The sequence below is a fragment of the Pseudopipra pipra genome, chromosome 10, assembly GCF_036250125.1.
Source record: "Pseudopipra pipra isolate bDixPip1 chromosome 10, bDixPip1.hap1, whole genome shotgun sequence".
In the NCBI taxonomy this organism is placed as follows: domain Eukaryota; kingdom Metazoa; phylum Chordata; class Aves; order Passeriformes; family Pipridae; genus Pseudopipra; species Pseudopipra pipra.
The window spans coordinates 14,133,961-14,153,772 of NC_087558.1; the positions used below are offsets into that span (position 1 = coordinate 14,133,961).

The window sequence follows — 19,812 nt, forward strand, 5'->3', positions numbered from 1 at the left end:
AGATTAGATTCTTCTGTACCTGAGGAAACTAGCAAAATAAAATCCCCAAATCCTTGTCATATCTGGTGTTTAGGTGAAGTTCAGTGCAGGGCTAGAATAATAATGGGTTTGGGTTTTTTGGGGGGTGTTTTGTTTGTTTGTTTAATTTTGTTTGGTTTTTGTTTGGCTTGGTTTTGTTTATGGAAAGTTCAATATTGAAATGGACACCTTATTTTGGGAGGTGGAAGAAAAAGACAAAGAGTATGTAAAGCTACAAAGTCACCTGCACTTACTAATTTCCATTTTCTTTATTAAGGACTCAAATTGAATCCTCAGTCCTGGGTTTCATGCATGCACTAATTACTGTGACCAGATTTGTGTGCTTTAGATGAAGTACAGTTTCCTTTGTATGTGGACACCAGCAGGTCACTAGGTAAATTTATAGAAAAGGATGCAAAGACCAGTTCACCAACGCTGTTAAATCAGGCTGTGAGCCAACTTGCTCCAAGCCCTTTGTTTCCCGAACAATTCAGTATTGTTTGTTCTTGTTCCTGTAAATGAAGTCCACGTAAATATATTTTTTCCCCCCCTGGATGGTGCCTTATAAACAAGCTGAAATTTTTTCAAATATCATTTGCTTTCCTTCCACAGTGGGCATGCAGTTTGGAGTTATCTCCTGTATGTAACCTGATATTCTGTGACTAAAAGGTAAAAATTAGGCAATTAATGAATTATTAACTAAAAAGGCACGGAGTCGGCATTGATGCTGATGGAGATGGAAAGAGTAAATGCCACAAAGAGTAAACGCCACTAGCTCGGTAACCTGTGGAAATTCCGGCGTTTCCCCGCAGTACTCAAACCTCAATTTCCTGTCTGGAGCAAGAGCTGCCCTCGCTCCCCGCCCCGGGGCGGCATCGGCAGCCCCGCCCCGCAGCGCTGGGTGTTCCCGAACCGCCCGGGAGAGATGTGCACAGTCACCGCAGGGCAGAAGAAAGGAGGTGAGCAGAGCTGCGCCTCGGCTTTGGGAACGGTACTTTTTGCTGTGGTTATGTGTCCTCACCGCCCATGATTCCTTCTAGGCGGTCCTCTCAGGCATCTCTGGGGATGCTCTAATGAACATCAGGGCTGTGACAAGGGCCTGATGGTCAGAAGGACCACATTTTCTGGTTGGGAATTGCACGTTAAGTTAGAATTTAGCTCTCTGTAGTGAAGTAACTCGCTTGCAAAGACTGGTTTAAGGGAAGCTGTTGCTGCCCAGGCTGTGTCGGGAGAGCCCTGCCCGAGAGAGCAGCAGCAGCAGCACAGTTCTGGCAGCAGTGGTCCTGACCCCAGCAGTGAAGTGAGCAGTGTTAGAGATGTGCCTTCGTTTCAGTGAGGCTGGATACCCTGGGTGTGACCTGATTTTTTGGCTGCCAGGTGTCTGCACTCCTAGGTTTCAGGAGAGATGCCAGTGTAAGGGCAGCATCAGAACCAAAACATTTTGAGTCAACTTACAGCTTATTTAATTTGTGCCTTCTCTGAAGACTATTTTCTTTAGATCAACTGGATGATTTTTAAGCATACTATTTCTCCAGCAGTCAAGGTTAAAATCAGGTGGCTGAATAGTCTAATGTAACCTGACGATGAGAAGAAATGCCACAAAGCTGGCTGGGGTAAACAAATGTATGACTCACAGCTGTTTGGCTTTCTAAGTCTTTTTTTTTTTTTTAGTGTTAAACCTCCTTGGAAAGAGTCTGGCTTGATATTTAAATGGAACCATGTGTAATGTTTGTGCTTGGGGGCTTATGTCAATATGCTTTTGGCAGCATTTTAATGAGCTGGATAAAACCCGAAACTGCCTGTTACTCTAGTATGCTGTTTTCCTCATAAAAAGCGGAAGCTCTGTAGTTAATGTAATTATGAGGTCTCTGAATTACTGGAAGCATATCTACTGACTTGTGTCAGAGTGGGCTGCGTCATGTAGTTCTGGAAATGAGAAAGTGACTGAAAAAGGAACATGGACAGTCTGCCATTCATAAAAAAGGAGCTATCTAGGAATGTTATTTCCTTACTCTGTAAGGAGTTGATTGTGCTGTGCTGGGTGAGAGGGTCTAGAGTATCCCAGCAATTGACTGCTACTTCTGAGAGCAAAGACAAAAAGTCTGGGAACTCCTATGGATGTGGAAGAAGGCTGGCAATATGGGTTCTAGATAGTACAGTATAGAGGGACAGGGTATGAAAAATTGGACTTGTTGGTATCAGTTCCTTTCTCTCATGAGCAGTACAGCAAATGAAGGGTGAGGTCTGCTGCCAGTGTGCCAACCCCCAGCTGAATGGCTGCACATGGCATATAAAAACTGTTTCAGGGGTTGATGGTGGTTCTTCTGCCATTTATTTCCTCTCAGCATTCAACTGGTTGAGATTGGAGGCCAAGCTGTGGGGCTCAGGTTGTGAGTTTCAGGAGGGGCATCTGGCAGTGCCCACCTTTCCTGATCCTAGTGCTCAGGTGCAGCAGGGAGACCCTGGGCCATCCAGGAACTGTATTTCATAAGGGTTGCTCATTATTAGGCAGCCACTTTCTGTGAAGCATCACCAGTTCCCCCAGTGCCTCCTTTCTGGCAGCAAAATCACTTTTGTCTTCCCCTTGTGTAAAGTTGAACCCAAGTATGTCCCTTACTTCAGAGAAGAGAGATATTTATATCTCATCTGTACTCCTTTGGGAGAGTGGACCCATAGATATGAGTTACTACAGGAATCTGTCAGGAAAGCCAAAACTTGATGGCTTTTCCCAGCACAGGCTCCCTGGCACATCCCTAGCCCAAGGGAGGGGTGAGGCTGGTCCCTACCACTTCTTGCCCTTCAGCACTCAGCTGTGGGATTTTGGTCCATGTTTGATTAGCAAAAACCTCAGGTAGTGTAATAAAGTGTGAAGGACCCTTTGAATCCTTGCAAAATTTAGGTTCAAAAGGATAAACTTTGGACGTTATTTTGTTTCATCCCTCTCCTTAAAGGCAGCCTAAATTCAAATTTATTTTGTGCAAGGCCTTATAAAGCACTTTACAAGATATATTACAAAGATATACAGCTGCTTCTTCTGGAACATCATGGCCAGATTATTCACTCCAACACACTTAATCCCGATTTATATTGTGAATTCATGTTGCAGCATGTCACCAGTATAGCACAAGGGATTCATGCAGCTGCTGTTTTTGTTGAACCAAAATGAATTCCGTAATGTACTTCTACTTGCTGAAGTACTTTACTTCCTTTTATATAAAGCCTTTATTTTAAATAAATCTTATGATTCTGTCTTTCCTTCTACCAAAGGGTTTAGTTGTAATTCTCAGCATTTCACTGAAGGTCAGGTAGCTGGAACATCTCACAGTATAAGCTGATATTTTGCTAGTTTAAATAACATTGTTTATTCTTTTTTAATTTGTGATACTCCTACAAGCTGGTAGTTTTGTCAATATAATTAATATGGCCATGTATTAAACTTGTCACTCTACAGCATAAACTGTGAAAACAAGGTTTGAGTTTTGTAGTTTGGATGTGTTCTTTCAGATTTTTAAATCAAATATATAATTGTAAATAGAAGAAAAAAATACTGAGAAAGGATAGCCTTAAGAGCAATTTATTAAACAAAGAGGATTTTGTGTAGGTTTTGGGAAATGAGCTAGTTCCGTGCCATCCCAGAACCAATAAACATCATTCCATGATATCTGCTTTTATTCTGGGAGGGAAAACGGGAAGGAATTACTTTCAGTTTCAGTTTCATTCCCAGCTTTGAACGACGGTCTGCATTGAACTGAAGTAGTTAGAAGATCCATAACAGACAAAATATATTACTAGTTTAAATTAAACTGGATTATTTTTGAAGAGGAACTAGGTTTATTATTTTTATTTTAAAGCTTTTGATTCTATTAAAAATTAGTGCCTATTCCATTCTTTTTTAGACTTCCCCTGAGACTTAAAAGAAGTATCTCTCAAGGTTGGTGCTGCTATTAGTAAATGTTCTTTCTGGTGTGGTGTATTTCTGTTTGGAGGGGGGGATGTGTTTGTTTGTGTTTTGTGGGTTTGTTTTGTTTTGTTTTTGTTTTAATTCCTTTGGCAACCTGGAAGAGTAGAAGGAAAAAGACAAGCAGTTGGCCCTTTCACTCATGGCTCAGCATCTCACTCCCCTATGTGAGCCCACTTTTTTTATCTTGTGAAGGTGAAAACTGGATAGGTGTTATTTAGTAGTATCACTTCAGAAGTGGGATATTTTTAAAAGAACTGAGTAGGGGGTAGCGTGGCAGCATGGCTGCTCCAGTATTTACCCAGCAGGTTTTGTAGTCAGCATCAATACACTGAAGCAGCTGCTCTGAAATTACTGCAGTAATTTGTTCATATGAATTGCATGATGTTTCTGAATGGCTACACAGTGGAGTCTTGCACATCCCAATGCTTTCCTCTGACTTAGGGATGATTTTGGGATACTCAAAGCATGAATGCAGGCATAGATAATTCAGATTTATGTGGAATGGAGACATAGCTTAGAAGGAAGCTGAGACATTTAAGGTTATTTTACCTTGTATTTGTAATTCAGCTTTCCCATATGGTTTAGACAGGCAAATATCTTTTATCAGTAATAAATAGAGAACACTGAGTAACTCTTTTGTGAAATTATATATTAAAAATGTTCTTTTGCAGAACAACTGTAAACAAGCAGATCCACGATGATGCAAGGTGAGTAAAAAATAAACAAAATGTCATCTTTTGTTAACATCAAAGATAGCATGGGTCCTTCCAAGGTATTCAAGCAATATTAGCTTAGCTGTTAGTGTTAAATTGAAATTTTAATATTGAATATTTTACAAAACATAGAGCTTACATTTTCAGTTCTTGATTTCTGGAGTGATATAAAAATAATAAATAAGTAATCCTAAAGTTCAAGTTATTTGTGCTTAAAACCTGAAGTTGGTAACTGTTTTTAAATTCATAGACCTCCCAGTGTGATGGTGAGGTAGTACTGCAGTCTGAACTTGAAGAAGTTGGGAGAAGCTGTTTCACATAGAGGGGAGTGGCTCATTTCCATGTTCTGTACTGGAAGGCAGCCTGTCAGTTTCCTGGATTTAAAGCTTCCTTCTAAATATCAGTGAACAAAGGCACCTCTGGTGCAGACAGAGTGAACTGATCCTGCTTAAGCGGGGCTTGGACTAGGTGATCTCAAGAGGTCCATTTTGAGCCAAATGATTCCGTGACTTATTCATGACATCATGGGCAATACCTGCCTTTTTTTCCTGAGCTTTAAGGACCAGAACTCCTCTAAGTTATACTGATGTTTAATACACACACTGTTCATAAATATGAGCTTGATGTACAGTTTTTGCTATACAGAAAAGAGCTGCCTAATTTATGTGTGTATTCTGGAAAAGGGGGCAGTGTTGGGGATCTTGAGGAAAAGATCAATACTCAGAGAGTATGTTCCATTCTTCCAGGACCTCAACCTGCCACAGCACCTGGAGTCCCCTTTGGCTCCCCTCAGCACGTCCCTGGGCCTTACCAAGGTAGGTTGCTTGGTTACAGACCTGCGATACTATTAGGAAATAACCATGGGGAATATGGGGTTGTACAAGTGTGATCATCTCCAATTTACTGCTATTCATTCTATAAAGTTTCTTTTAATTTCTGCTTTGCTGGAAAGTAATTTCTTTCTTTTTTAAATGTATGCTGAGTAGTACCAACAGCAGTAGGAGTTAAAAATGTCAGATATTCTTCTGTAGTCACTGTGGGGAGTTTGCTAGGGAGGTGTTTTTGATCAAACTTCCCTGCTAGGGAGGTTAACTGATGCAAAGCAATTGATGTGTGGCAGCTTCTTACTGATGATCAGATTTTTTTAATTGTTATTTCAGTATTTCACTTTATTTTTCTCAAGAAATCCAGAACTGAAGAAAATTGTTTTCCTCCTACAGTTCTACTGGTCCATGTATTCCATTCCTGTTTCTTGCTCTGTTGCTGTACTTAGCATGTGGTTATACTTTATACTTTCCCTCACTTGCTTTTCTCCTTTTCTTTCTTATTTTCTGTTCTACATTCAAAATGCAACGCTCCTAAACAGCTTCTCTTGTTCTGTCAATGACTGCTTTCTGAAGCACCGAATCACAGTGTACAATATCTAACAATCAGGCTCAAACCATAAATTACAGATAAAATGCAAAATGTTTGGCCTGAGTTACTGTGCTGTTCATAAGTTAAAGCTTTTGCATCTTGCAACAAGGTAATCTGAGGTCTGTAAGTACAGTTGGCATCAGCAAGGAATGAACATTCACTGCCTGTGCCGTGAAGGTCACGGGAGCATTTTTATTTTGAATAATTGTATGTGCACACACTTGCACACAATAGCAGTAGATAATTTATGTGTAAGCCTCAGATGTAAAAGTGATTTTGTATTCTCAAAGGGTGGATGATTCTTCTCTGGGGTGAGCTGACCACCTATGAATTTTAAGCCACAGCTGTTTACATCACCTGGTTATGGCCACAGCCTGATCTTTCACATGTGACAGTCCATGTATTGTAACATAATGTGCAATTTGGTGCTGAGCTGGTGTGGGCTAAAGATAAGTCTACAAGTCAGTATCTCGAACTATTTATACAGCTCCACAAAAATAACTCTTTGTGCCTTCTGCACTGTGCTCACTTCTGAGTAAAAGTGAGTAAAATCCTCTGTGTAAGACTGAAAGCCTGTCTGCCTACCAGAAGGTATTAAAAAAGGGAAAAAAATACAGTTGTTGTTCTGTAACTTTCACTCTCAACTTCCGCAGCTTCAGCGACAGGGGTGGAGGAAGGCAGGGCTCTGAGCCCAGGGGGACAAGGGATGGGCCGTGACACCAAGGCAGTGCTGCCTGTGCCATCTGCTGGGCTGCTGAGCACTTACACCCTGCAGTGCTCCCTGAGAGCTTGTTTTCTGTTCAGCACCAGTTGGAGACTTGACATTCACAAAACGTGGAACTCTTTCCTCCTTTACTATGCACCTCCTCTGTGAAGGAGTTGTGCATTTTCTGGGTTTTGACAGAGAATCCATTAAACAAATGGGAAAGTGCAGTTTTTAGGTCATAGACTTCTGGTTTGAAAACTACAGATGATCTTTGCTAAAAGGGCATTTCCTTTCATGTAAGTAGAAGGTGTCATTTCAGGAAAACTTTATCTTAAAATTACTCATTTGCTCAACTGACAACTTGTAAATGCCAGTGCTTTTCTTGGAATTTAAAGCCTTCTGTCTTTTCTACTTAGAAATAACCTTCATTCGCCTATCTTTATGTGAATGATATTTCTGCTATATTCAAGAATGCTGCATTTATTTATTTTGTTTGGTTTTTTTCTGAGACATTAGAACTTCCCAATCCAGTGTAACTTCCTTCATGAAGGTTGTTGTATTCATAACTGAAATATAGAAGGTATAAGGATCTCCATAGTTTAAAACAGTGAACCAAATAATCTTTTGAAGATCAATGGGGCAATTCTTTTCCAGTATCTAACTTTCATAACTGTCTCTCTCTTACCATACCAAATGTCTCAGGTGCAGGGAACTATGGCTTCCAAGTACAGCCCATGGGATTCCCAGGCGGACCTGCTTTTCCACCTGTCCAGAACCAGCCCGTCATGCAGGGGGGGACAATTTGGATGCCTATCCCTCCTTCTATTCCCAACTGCCCTCCTGGACTGGAATACCTCACACAGGTACCTGCACCTTTCCTCCTTCCAGAGATGGGGGATTCACTTGGGAAGCAGCCTGCATCCATGAAAAGGCAAAATAAAGCATCTGGCTGTGTTGCAGCTGTGTGGGTTGCTGCTTTTGGGCTGCTAAGCAAAGCGTCAGATGCATCTCTGAGTGTGGAGGTGCCTGTTATGGCTCTAGCACTTGTCCAAGTAAGATGCTAAAGGACAAGGGGCACAGGACTATCGTACATCCTTCCCGTTCCTGAAGCTACTGTTCGTGAGATGTAACATGATTTGGCAAGGTGTATACAACAAATATCTGTAATATAGGCAACTGTAGAACATTAGAGGTGCTTAATTTTCTACATGCTTTTTTCACACCACTTCATAATGTTGTTAGTAAAGTGCTAGTCAGACTTCGCAACCTAGAGAATGCTAATAGCAAAATTGTTTCCATATTACAGATATGTCCTTGTACTATAAAATACAGTTCGTCTCATCACTGGCAAGATTAACACTGCATATTGTTGCAAGTTCTGCAAATTGCTAAAAAAGAAAAGCAATGATGAGGAGAGGCTGATTTTCCCTGAATTTCCCTCAGAGCTGAGCAGTAGCTGAGCTAAACTCTAAAGTGTCCACTCTAAAATGTCTCAGTTTCCTTCTTTTGTCTGCATGGAGGCTCTGGGACCTGTGATGTTGGATCTCTGTCAGGCTCCGAGTCCTGAAAGGAGCACAGGCATGTTAGTCCTGCATGCTTGTAACCAGACCAGTTTGGGTACAGCTCCTGCCATCAGCTCCAGTGCTCTGGAACACTGTTCTGCTGAACTGACAGTGGACAGGACAAGGAGGGGGTGTGAACTACTCCCACAGCTTTATTGGTAGATGATCTGCCTCTATACAATGTATTGATCCACAAATTTTCATTCTGAAATGAAACAGCAATGGCTCTTAAAACTACATTTCTCTTAGTTACAGCTTGTTAACTATTTATTCTGTTTAATTTTTGAACCATGGACAGATTGACCAGATATTAATTCATCAGCAAATTGAACTTCTTGAGAGTAAGTACAAAGTATTTAAATCTAATAATCCCAAAAACAGTAAAGTTTAGACTTTCTTTAACACTAGGTATTTAAGGTGGATCATCACCTTTCACTTTCCTGCCTCTGGTAACCTGTCTCAATTCCTGCAGAAGTTATGGAGGAGAGGAAGGAGAAATAAGAGGGAAGAGGATTTTAAGCAGGTTCTACACAGCAATGAAACTGAATAATCTTGGTAGCTAGTTATAGATAAAGTCACACATTTCTAATATTATTAATTTACAATGATTTCTACTCTCCTCTCTTCCCTACTTAAAGATCTTTTCTGTCATATCCCACCTAATTCCATAGACTGGCATGTGGCTTTGATGCTGTTTACAGGCAATCCTGCTGTTTTAGCAAACTCAGTGGCTTTTTTTCTGTTCCCCTCATTCCGTTCACTTTAAGAACATCAAAGTCATGTTATCATTGTCTTTCAAATAGAAGAAATAAAATGGACCATACATCTCAGCTGACACCCAATGTTACTGTATTTTCTTTCCATAAAACTTAAAAGAGTGCTTTCATTTGTTATAGAAATTAATTAAAATTTCTCTCCTGGTTCTTGTTGCTTTCAGTGTGCGCTGCTGTGAATCTTGACTGTGAGGCTTTTTAGTGGCCTTCTCATTCTGAACATATTTGTGCCCTTTTCTGGCTTCACCCCCAGATTCACAAGTGTTTTTAATTCTCATCTGTTCAGCTCTTCCCTGAGAATCTTCCATGCTGTTATTGGTAACTGTGGTGCTTGCTCTGGCAGCAGGTGTCCGTGTCTGGTGGGGGGGGAATGGGGACTGGTGGAAATCTCCATGCTCTTTCCACCTGTCCCTGTTCATGGTAACTTCTCTCTGAACTTCTTCATCAGGCTTCTCTGCTTCAGGGTCATTCCTCCCGTTACCCTTTGCCAGCAGCTGCCTCTGAAGGACTTTGAGCGAGGCTTGCCTTCCCAAAGGGTAGCTGTGGAGTTAGCAGGGAGAGATTTCTGACCAGACTTCTCCTATTTTTCAGTTTTGACTGGCTTTGAAACACAGAACAAATATGAGCTCAAGAATGCACTGGGGCAAAGGGTGTACTTTGCAGCAGAGGACACTGACTGCCTTACCAGGAATTGCTGTGGGCCATCACGACCCTTCACCATCCGGATTATAGACAACATGGGCCGTGAGGTGATAACGCTGCAGAGGCCTCTCCGCTGTTCTTCGTGCTGCTGTCCCTGCTGTTTGCAGGAGGTGAGTTGCTGCCTCTCGCCGCCTTCCTTCAGATGGCACAGGGACCTCCTATGCAGTTTTAAGATGAGGATCTTGGATCAGGAGGTGAGGTGAAACAAATCAGGTTTTGCCCATATGTTGTGGAAAGAGAGATTGGTGGGATTTATGCGTGGGATTCTTAGTCTGGGAAGAAGGAAGTGTGCTGCAACACTTGGACTCACCCCGGACATTTCCAATTATGGTAATGAAAAATCTGATTGAACAGCATGTCAGGGAACTTGTGGTTAGTGCTGAAATCTGCACTGAAGGTGGACTTGGAATGAAAGAGTAAGACAATGGCTTTCATAAAATAACAGCTAGATCTTTCGTTCTACAGCTGTGAAAGCTACAGTGAAATTCAGTTCACAAGATCATGAGTTTTTTTAATGATAACATAATTCTGGGGTGATTCAACTTCTGCAACTTTAAATCTGAACCTACTTAGAACTATTACTCAGGGATTTGTAGTAGCTGCACCCTCTAATGTCTTCACTTACTGTATTTCTTTCACTGGACTTTGATGTTTATACTGTAGATGCATAGCTTGTGTCTCTTACTGTTTTCTTGAAGGCAAAAGTTGAATTTGAGGTCTGCAATCTGAGTGCAGTCTTCTGAAAACGCTCACAAAAAATTCCATGCAGGTCATGCATTGAAAGGCCAGATTGTTGTGGAAAAATACATTTTGGTTTCTTTGTGTGCTGTTGTGGGTTTTGTTCACAAGCATATCAAAGCATGAACACTCACTTGGAGGTTTTCTCTTTCCTGCAAAGGTGGAAGTTCAGGCACCTCCAGGAACAAGAGTTGGTTATGTTGTCCAGAACTGGCATGCCTGCCTGCCAAAGTTTACCATTCAAGATGAGAAAGGAACGGATATACTGAAAATTACTGGCCCATGTGTTGTCTGCAGCTGTTGTGAGGATGTTAATTTTGAGGTATGGAAAGCTAAAAATTGTTTGCGTGTATCTGTTTTCAGATAGTAGCTTGATAGTAGTTTGTAGCTCAACTTATACAACAGTTCAGTAGACAGGTAATATATTAAGTAATTAGTACATAATCTTTTAATGCTGGTATAATCAACTCACTTCTCTAGATATCTAAATTACTCTAGATAAAACAGACAAAATGCCAGAAATTACATCTTAAAGCCACTCATTCATGATCAGTGAGAATAATTCCCTGTGGCTGCACACAAATTAGTTAATTAAAATATTGAGGAGCAAAGTCTTTTTGAATGTATTATGTTAGGCCCTAACAAAAAATATTATTCTCAGCTGTATTAGGTATTTATTGAAATTACTTTCTACAATCACATATTTAATAATTTAATAATCATTCAATGAACTAGTAAATCAAGATAATTTAAACCTAAAATATAGAGTCGAATGACTGAGAAGTTGCAACTTTCACTTTAAATTAATAGTGATTAATGCACATTAAGTAGTAGATATACTAGCCTACCATTTAATATTTAAAATAATGTTGCAAAGGGTTACTGAAGTAAATTTAGTATGATTTTATTTTGGGAACTAGTCTTTCAGATGACCCAGAAGACTGGACCTAACTTCAGGAAACATAATGTCGACAAAGGGCTAATCTCTGCTTTGGAACAGAAGAATGTAGTTTGTTTAATTTTCACTTGAGCAGTTCCTGATAAATGGAAGGAGAAAATAATTCACCCTCTTGGCTAAAAGACAACACTTCCAGGAGAGTGTGTGTGTGTGTGTGTGTGTGCATGTGGTAGCTGTCTCCCAGCACATTGAACTTGCAGTCAGATTCAGAATTAAATTCATGGCTGTGCTACTAAAGAATGACTTTCTGATAGTCTGATTGCCTTTTGGTACAAACACTTGCATTCAGTAATCACATTAATTCACATAACATAGTCTGAAGCTTTCAAATGGATCTACCCTGAAATGGATTTGGGAATATTATGAATGACAAATTTCATGATGTTGTTTTGATTTTATATTAAACCAGGTGAAGTCTCTGGATGAGACTTGTACTGTTGGGAGGATTTCTAAGCATTGGACTGGGTTTGTAAAAGAAGCCTTTACAGATGCAGATAACTTTGGAATCACATTCCCAATGGACCTTGATGTGAAAATGAAAGCTGTTATGATTGGAGCTTGCTTCCTTATTGTAAGTCTGTTGTTCTCTAATATTTGAACAGGAACTTACTTTTTCATCTTCATGTTCAGATTGTACTGGTAAAGGATTTGATTCTGAGCTCCTTGAAGTGGGTGACAGCTTCTGAACTTCAATGTGTAAAACTGACCATAAAAGGCAATACAGAATTATTTTAGATAATAAGCATGTTCCAGACTACATGAAGTGCTAATTGTATTTAAGAAGAGCTTTGTATATAATGAGACTGAAAAAACCTGTAGAGGGAAGACTCCTTAAAGACTCAGTAGCAGAAGAAAGTAAGTTTATATGAATGTTAAAAATACAGAAAAATACAGATCAGCAGTAGCCAAGAGACCCATGCAAAGCAGTGCAGCCTGCTGAGCTGGTGGAGAGTTGAATGCTGCAGCCAGCTCATCCTGACTCTCCTTGGAAGTAAGTGAAGCACTGAGCTGAGCAGGACTAAATGCTCTCAGAGGAGTAATTTCCAAATGGAGAGGCTACTGTGGAGGCTAAGCACGTTGAACTTGTTAGAGCACTTCTCAGCTGTACTCAGAGTCTGCTGTGTCAATATTGCAGTGCAGTTCTCTTTGCTCTTTGAAAACAGGGTGCAACACACTTGTGTTTCCACTTACCTGTGCAATTCTGCATCAGTATAATTTCAAAACGTGCACTGCTTCTGTGCTGGCAGGGCTGCAGAGGGGGAGGAAAGGGGTATGTGAAGCACCTTGCGTGTGGGAAGGTCTCACCAGCCTCTAACAGCCCTGTGCACAAACCAGGCTTTGTTTAGCTGTGTGTGTTCTTGTGGATCAAGTACAGCATTAGTGAGTTTGAGCAAGCCAGGACTCCAAGCACAGAAAATGGGCCCCCCACATGTAAACTTAAAGATAATCATTATTACAGTGGAATACAGTTTGAGGTAAAATGAAAGAGACTGAGTCAGGTTGAACAAAGCCAGGGCAAGAATCCCAAGTAAAGGATCACTAGCTTTGGCTAGTGATAAAAGTTTCCATGTTGGTCTTTCACCATCTCTCTCTGTGGGTGTCCCGTGCTGAGAGACTCAAGTGATGAGGGCATGGCAACAGGCACCCCCACCTTCTTATCATTTGAGGTTTCAGAGAGGAAGGTGAACACCTTGCAGAGCAGCCAGGAGATTTCTGAAATAAGAACCACATTAAGTATTTGTTTGTTTGCTTTTTTTTGCCCCCTAAGGACTTCATGTTTTTTGAGCATGGTGCTGATAAGAACCAGCGATCGGGAGTTTGGTGATGAAATCTAGAAGTTTTATATAGAAGAAAGAAGAACCTGGATGTCCCAACTTCCCAGTGAATTGCAGAGCTCCAGTAATAATGTGAGAAATGTACATATTACAGTTACATTTCTAGAAGGGAAAAGCTTTATGATCTTCTTTTTCTTGGTTTTTTGTTTTTTTTTTTTTTTTTGGTACTCTGGTGAAATAGTTTGTAGTGTTGAAATAAAAATCCTTTATCTGCACAGGTGAATACTGTGATTTGTAGAAATATATGGCAACCTTTTTATTCCCGAGAGATTTGGAATTGTAAAGTAACTACTTATAGTAATACTTTAATTCCTAAAAAAGAGGACTACTTCTATATTCAATATTAATGTTAGCAGTGAGCCTAATAAAGAGATGCTGATCTTTTCCTGTGTATCCTTTGGTAGTTTTGCCTTGGTGTTCACATCCTGTAGTTTTCAACTTCTTATCCAAATATATCAAATATATACATTCAAAACAATGTAATGGATGTGAAAAGAACTATCTGAAATCAGTGTAAAATTGTATTAATTTGGTGTATTGGATCTGGCTTCATTTTGCCATAGCTGCCCTCCCAGTGCTGTGCTTTGTGTTGGTAGCTGGAAAGGTGTTGATAACACATCAGTGTTTTGGCTACTGCTGAGCAGAGCTGGCACGACATCAGTGCTGTCTCTCAACATTCCAACCCCCATCAGTAGGCTGGGAGTGGGTAAGATCCTGGGAGGGAACACAACTAGACCAGCTGACCCAAACTGACCAAAGGGATATTCCATACCATATGATGTCAACTCAGATATAAAAGCTAAGAAAAGGAGGAGGAGGAAGCAGGGGCATTAATGTTTGCCTTCTGGAGCAACTGCTACATGTGCTGAAGCCTTGCTTCCCAGGAAGTGGCCACACATCACTTGCTGTAGAAGAAAGAAGACAATTAGAAGAATATAGTTGGTTTTTTTCTCTTTGTGCGCACACAAACTTTCACTTTTGCTTTAGTAAACTGACGTATCTCAACCTATGAATCCTTTTCCATCTTATTTTCTCTTCCCTATGCAGCTGAGAAGGAGGTATGGTAAAGTGGCTTGGTGTGCAACTGGCATCCAGCCAAGGTCAGCCCACCACATCTGGTGATAAATATGTTGTCAAGTGTGACTCCTGAGTGTTTCCTGATTTTGGTTGTTTTGAAACTTGAAGTTTATATTTTCAGTAATAGAAGTTAGAGGAGACAGGAAATATATATGTCCGTGTTTGCTTCTGTTTAATAATCCTTTAGTAATTGCTTTGTGCATGAGTGTGTCCTGAGGCAAGGAAAAACTAGTTAGTTACTTTTCTGTTTCTCCAGTTATCTTTCCTCCTCATTTTTTCCATGGTTTTCATGGATTTTAAGTCTGCCTGTTGGTGTGAGGGTGCAGGAATAATAAACAGAACAATTCCACTTCAAAAGCAACACATGAAATGTGTATATTATGCCTTTTTAAAGTTAGCTTTTGCTGCTAAAATTCCTTGTATGTGGAATTGCTGGAGGTGCATTTTTAATTCATCAACACTATTCTTAGGGAATTAATTTATATTATTATTTTGAAAAAATTTTGTGCTTTAATAACCAGCTATTAATGAGATATCAGAAATTCAGTCTCGCTAAAATCTGCTAAACGTTTATGATTGCTTGAATAAGGAATAGAAGCTATATATATTAGAAACCAAAGTAAAAGACCCAGGACCAGACCTGTCCTCTAGGGATTCATATGGGTAAGTCCAACATTATCACCCCTGCAAAGGGGTGACACACAGCTTCAGTTCTGCCTGTAGCTCTGAAGTCCCAGGCTCAAGCACATTTGATAGCTGACTTCAGCAGAGAGCAGAGTTACTCAAATAAATATTCCATAAAGGTTGTTTTGGAGATACTTGAAAGGACCTATTTACTTCCATGGCAAGTGCTGCATAGAGTTTAAATTTACAATTTGCATTAGAGTGAGGTCTATGGCTGTTTGACAAAGGGTTTGAATAATACTTTGCAAGTAAGCAAAGCAGGGATCCCTTTGCCCATGGTAAAAAGAACCTTAGTATCATAACTTCATCCACTGTCAATAAACTGGGGAATGTATGCAAATTTAAGTAAGGTATTAGGAGCTTGGGCTAATACAGCATAACCAGGAGACTTTATTTTCATTCCTCCAGGTAATTAAATTTTTTTTGTTCAAATGTTGTTCTTAGGTATTCAGCATAAGTCCTGAAAACTCCATTGCCTCAACAGTCTTGCATATGAAATTACAAAGGAAAAATCATGTATATCTCTGCAGAGCAGTAAGGGAAGAATGCAAGAACGTAAATGGTTAAGAACGATCAGCTTCACGTCAAGATGTGGTGGAAAAAAATGTTGCAACTCTCATATCTTAAGGAGAATTTCAGTTGCAAACAGTAACAATTCTGTGAAATATAATCAAAGCAAAGATATCTGTGCTTAAAACAGGTTTCTCAAATATAGTGAATCCCAACAATGAAGTTGTGCTGTTGCCATTTAGATTTTTGGATTTTATGCTGCTGAAGTCTAGTGGTCAAATTACTCCAGCTTGTTCCTTTACCACGTATTTAGCAAAATTAGTAAATAAGGTGAAGAATTAGATAACCCAAGAGAAAAAGTATGCGAATCCAGCTAAGGAGTAAGAAGTAGAAGCTAAGAATCTTAGATTTGCCAGAATTGTGGTAAGAACAGGAAAGAAGTTCTGCAATCTTAGATCATAAAATGATAGAGAGAGCATTGGACTAGAGGAACTTGCCATTGGTTTGGTGACTGAATAGCTCTGATGCTGGTTACACACCTCATAAACTGTCGTCTTGTGAAACAGTTCATGGTCTCTTATGAAGGCAAAAATATTGCATGGGAAGTCCTAACTAAAACTATCAAGGGATAACTCTTCAGTTAACCAAATGGTATCTTATCACCCTTGTAACCTCACTTTTTTTTCTATTGCTATTTAGTTGAAAAATGCTTAATCCTTAAATTTTACAAGAACTTCGGGAGACTTTCTCATTTCTGAAACTGATTGTGCTAAATGCAGAATAAATAATTCTTTGAGCCGTCTTTCTTCATTTTGAAAGAACCCGTAACAGCATCCATATTTAATAAATCACCAGACCAGAACTCTCCACTCTTCATCCATCAGATTGTAAGCAATAGAGCGATTTACCCCCCATCCATAAATCCAGGCTTTGGAAAACATCAGAAGACTTTCAGCATGCCACCTGTTATTCCACAGCATCTCAGTGAGATGGAGCTGTTACATAAAACCTTTACAGGGTGAGACTTGCAGATGGATTTCTCTAGTTCGGTTAATGATCTTTCCATCTGTATCATCCCTGTAAGTTTTTAATTTCCAGCTGATCAGGAGATGCAGTCACTTCATGAAACCCCAGGGTCTATATAGCACAGAAAGACATAATTTATATGATGTTTCTCAGTAAAAAAAGCACAGTTAATTCTGGTTTCCAGAAACCAAAATTATAAGTGTAAACAAAAAAAATTTACTGCTTTAGTCATAATCAAGATTGGTTTTTTGCTAATTGAAGAGAGAAAATAATCTTACTAATTGAAAAAGAGAAGGAGCGTTGTTTTAAAGTACATTGTCTAACAGTTGGTCTTTTGAAAACATTTTAATTCATATTTGCAAAAATCATAATAAGGTCTCCTTGGGTCTTTTTGTTGACCCAAGGGCAGCCCTTACATCCCTCACATACTTCATGTTGGTTTTACTAAAAAGAATAACTTTGACCAGGAGCTGAGAGTCGAGAAAGACTGCACAACAAAAGGTGAGTCAGGGAAGGAGAAAGCAACTCTTTTTCCTGAACTGAATTTATCTCGTTTACTGTAGGTACAGGTACATTGGAAATATGAGTGATAATAAAGAAAATCAAATCTATGTTCAAGAGAATTTATTGAAAAATTGCATGGCTTAAGTGTTTGACTACTAATGGGCATTGTATGATATGGATAGTTATAATCTGTGACAGGAATACTTATGAAACTGATAAATGGTAAAGGTAAAAGCATGATGCAGGGATGGAGTTGTGGAACCAGAGAAACTTGCAGATAAGGGAACCTCTCATGATCATGGCAAGGAAACAGGTACAGGTTGCATGCAGGGGAAACCACCACTACACTACAAGATGAAGAAGCCATGTCAAGCAAAAAGCAATTATGTGACTGGATCTTAAAATTAGTGAGACAGGAGATAAAAAAAAGTACAAGAGCACCACAGAAAAGAGCAAGAGGTCGGAGGGAGAGAATAACAAAGAAAAAAGTGCAGCTCTCTCAGGGTGGAGGGAAGAGCCCATCTAGTGGAGAATTCTGTTGGATTGGATCAGGGCTTTATGTGTTCTTTCATGATATATATGCTTATGTACTGATCAGATTGCTTTAAGGCTCTAGTAGCTCCCTGTCACCATTCACAGGGAGACTTCCATACATTACTGATTTTGTTCTGGAGAGAATTTATCTTCTGTTCTATAGATATATTTGACCTATCCCTTAGTTCTAGTTTATTTACATGTTTCACCTGATAACACTTCATTAATGACACTGTTATTAAAGACAGCAGTGATGATTAAGTATATATGAGAGCATTGCAGCATACCAAAGAGGGAGAAGAGATGAAAACAGGGATATATGACTGTGTCTCCTATTTTTCGATGGGTGGCAGTGTTAGCACAGAAATTATTTTTTCACTGCTTAAAACCTGGCTATGAGATCCACAGGCGGTTTGCTTAGATGTCATTCTGATTTTCTTAGTGGAAGAATTTCAGATTACACTATGTCCAAAGTATGTATTCCCTACATGAGTGTGGAAAGCTCGATGTGTCTTTCCCACCCAAGCAGTAAAATCCTAAGCTTCAAATGCAATTATGCACCACTAGGAAAATTAAAAAATGTGCATGAAAGTATGTTAAACCATGATTGATTTAGAATACTTAGACAAAATACTGTGTAATGTCCTTAAAGTTGCATTAGTCTTGGTAAATGGTATAATTTGGAACTGGACTATGATTTCTGACAGAATTTACTACTGAAAGCAAAAAGTTAATAATGTACCACAGCAGGGTACATCAAAGCAAACAGGCTGATTTCATTGCTGCTTTAATGTCACTGATTTATGTCTGAGGTGCATTTAGCCCCCTAGACATGAGATAGGCTCAGTGTGCATGGCTATGACGTGGACCACACCGCAGGGCAGTGGAGGAGAGGGCGAGGGACAGGAGACCTGTGCCAGGCAGGTCTAGGAATCTGCTCCAGGCTTCCCCCCAGGCTTTGGTTGTGTTTTTCTCTGTTACATTTAAACTTGCTGCTCATGCCTCAGCTGGTTTAACCTTTAGCTGACCTAGTTATTGAACCAGGGCAGCTGGTAGCATCTGAGGAAGTCAATATTTCTCCTTTGTTGCTTGCCTTTTACCGAGGAGCAGACGCACAGACACTGGTGCGAAGCTGAGCAGCACGGAGGGGAGCCTGCACTGGTCCTGTATACACCAGGACCCTTGAAGCTTCTTGTGTCCCTGCCCCTGATGCACAACCACCATCAGCCCCTGAGGGCAAATGCAGGCCAAAAAAAAAGAAGGGAGAGTGAGCTAGTGCAGTGCAGGTACTGATGGTCTGGCTGCCTTCTGTCTAGGAGCCTCTTCTTCCCTGATTCACATGCTACAGAGAGGGAGTGACACAGAGATGTTCAGCAACAGGAAAATTCCCGTGCAACTCTACATCACAACTTCAAGGAGCATGGACAAAGTTTTATTCCAAAGGTAAGTGTTCAAATTACCTTGAATTTTATTCAAGGTAAGTGCAATGCTGCCACAGCACTGCGTGAGGAGCTGGGAGTCAGCACTGGCACGGTGGTGCTGGCACTGTGGTGGTGCAGTGAGCTGGCACAGGGCCCCAGGAGGGAGCAGTGGGTGGCAAATGCTGTATGGAAACTCCTAAACAAACTGGTGAGGCTGAGGTTTGTGGTGAAGGCTGTAATTAAAGCTATTTATAATAAGAGAAGTATAAACAAAAGGTAACTTGCTAATTTAAATGACCCAGTTATACTTTTTGACCCTGAAGACACTAAAGACTTTGGGGCTGCCTTGACTTAGTGGCTTACAGCAGTGTTTTGCTGGTATTATGTATGACCTGCACGTCAGTGCAGTGGTGTTTTGTAATTGAGGTCCTGGCTGCATATTCCTGCTCTGAAGTACAGTCCCTCTTGTGTAAGTGTGCGGTTTCTCCTGAATGTTGGGATTTTTTTTGGCACAATTTGAACAGCACAACTTCCCAAGGTATCTGACCTTGCACAAGCATTGCTCTGTGCTGCTCCACTTTCTGTTTAGTTATACCCTGCTATAGAACTGAGTTGTCATATACATCATTGAGGAACTCACTCCAACAGTCTTTACAGGCTGTAAGTTGCTCCTT

At 40.2% G+C, this 19,812-nt stretch overlaps 2 protein-coding genes across 4 annotated transcripts in view; both read left to right on the forward strand.

The window, feature by feature from the left end:
- The first annotated feature begins 871 nt into the window (after positions 1–871).
- On the forward strand, positions 872–13,775 carry LOC135419680 (phospholipid scramblase 1-like). 3 transcript variants are annotated; one of them, XM_064666363.1, is made up of 10 exons: positions 872–977; positions 3,915–3,949; positions 4,651–4,686; positions 5,439–5,507; positions 7,517–7,677; positions 8,675–8,717; positions 9,741–9,961; positions 10,750–10,911; positions 11,957–12,118; positions 13,316–13,775. In XM_064666363.1, exons 3-10 carry the CDS (start codon positions 4,677–4,679, stop codon positions 13,370–13,372), a joined length of 885 nt encoding a protein of 294 aa, XP_064522433.1. In that variant the 5' UTR covers positions 872–977; positions 3,915–3,949; positions 4,651–4,676; the 3' UTR covers positions 13,373–13,775. The 3 variants fall into 3 exon arrangements, with proteins under 3 accessions (XP_064522433.1, XP_064522434.1, XP_064522435.1); XM_064666364.1 differs by having other exon boundaries at positions 957–1,009; XM_064666365.1 differs by lacking the exon at positions 872–977 and having other exon boundaries at positions 3,574–3,949.
- Positions 13,776–19,030: 5,255 nt separating this feature from the next.
- Positions 19,031–19,812, forward strand: part of PLOD2 (procollagen-lysine,2-oxoglutarate 5-dioxygenase 2) — a 65,712-nt gene continuing 64,930 nt past the window's right edge. Inside the window, exon 1 of the mRNA XM_064666362.1 lies at positions 19,031–19,160. The gene's annotated coding sequence lies outside the window, so the exon portion shown is untranslated. The remainder of the gene's footprint in view (positions 19,161–19,812) is intronic.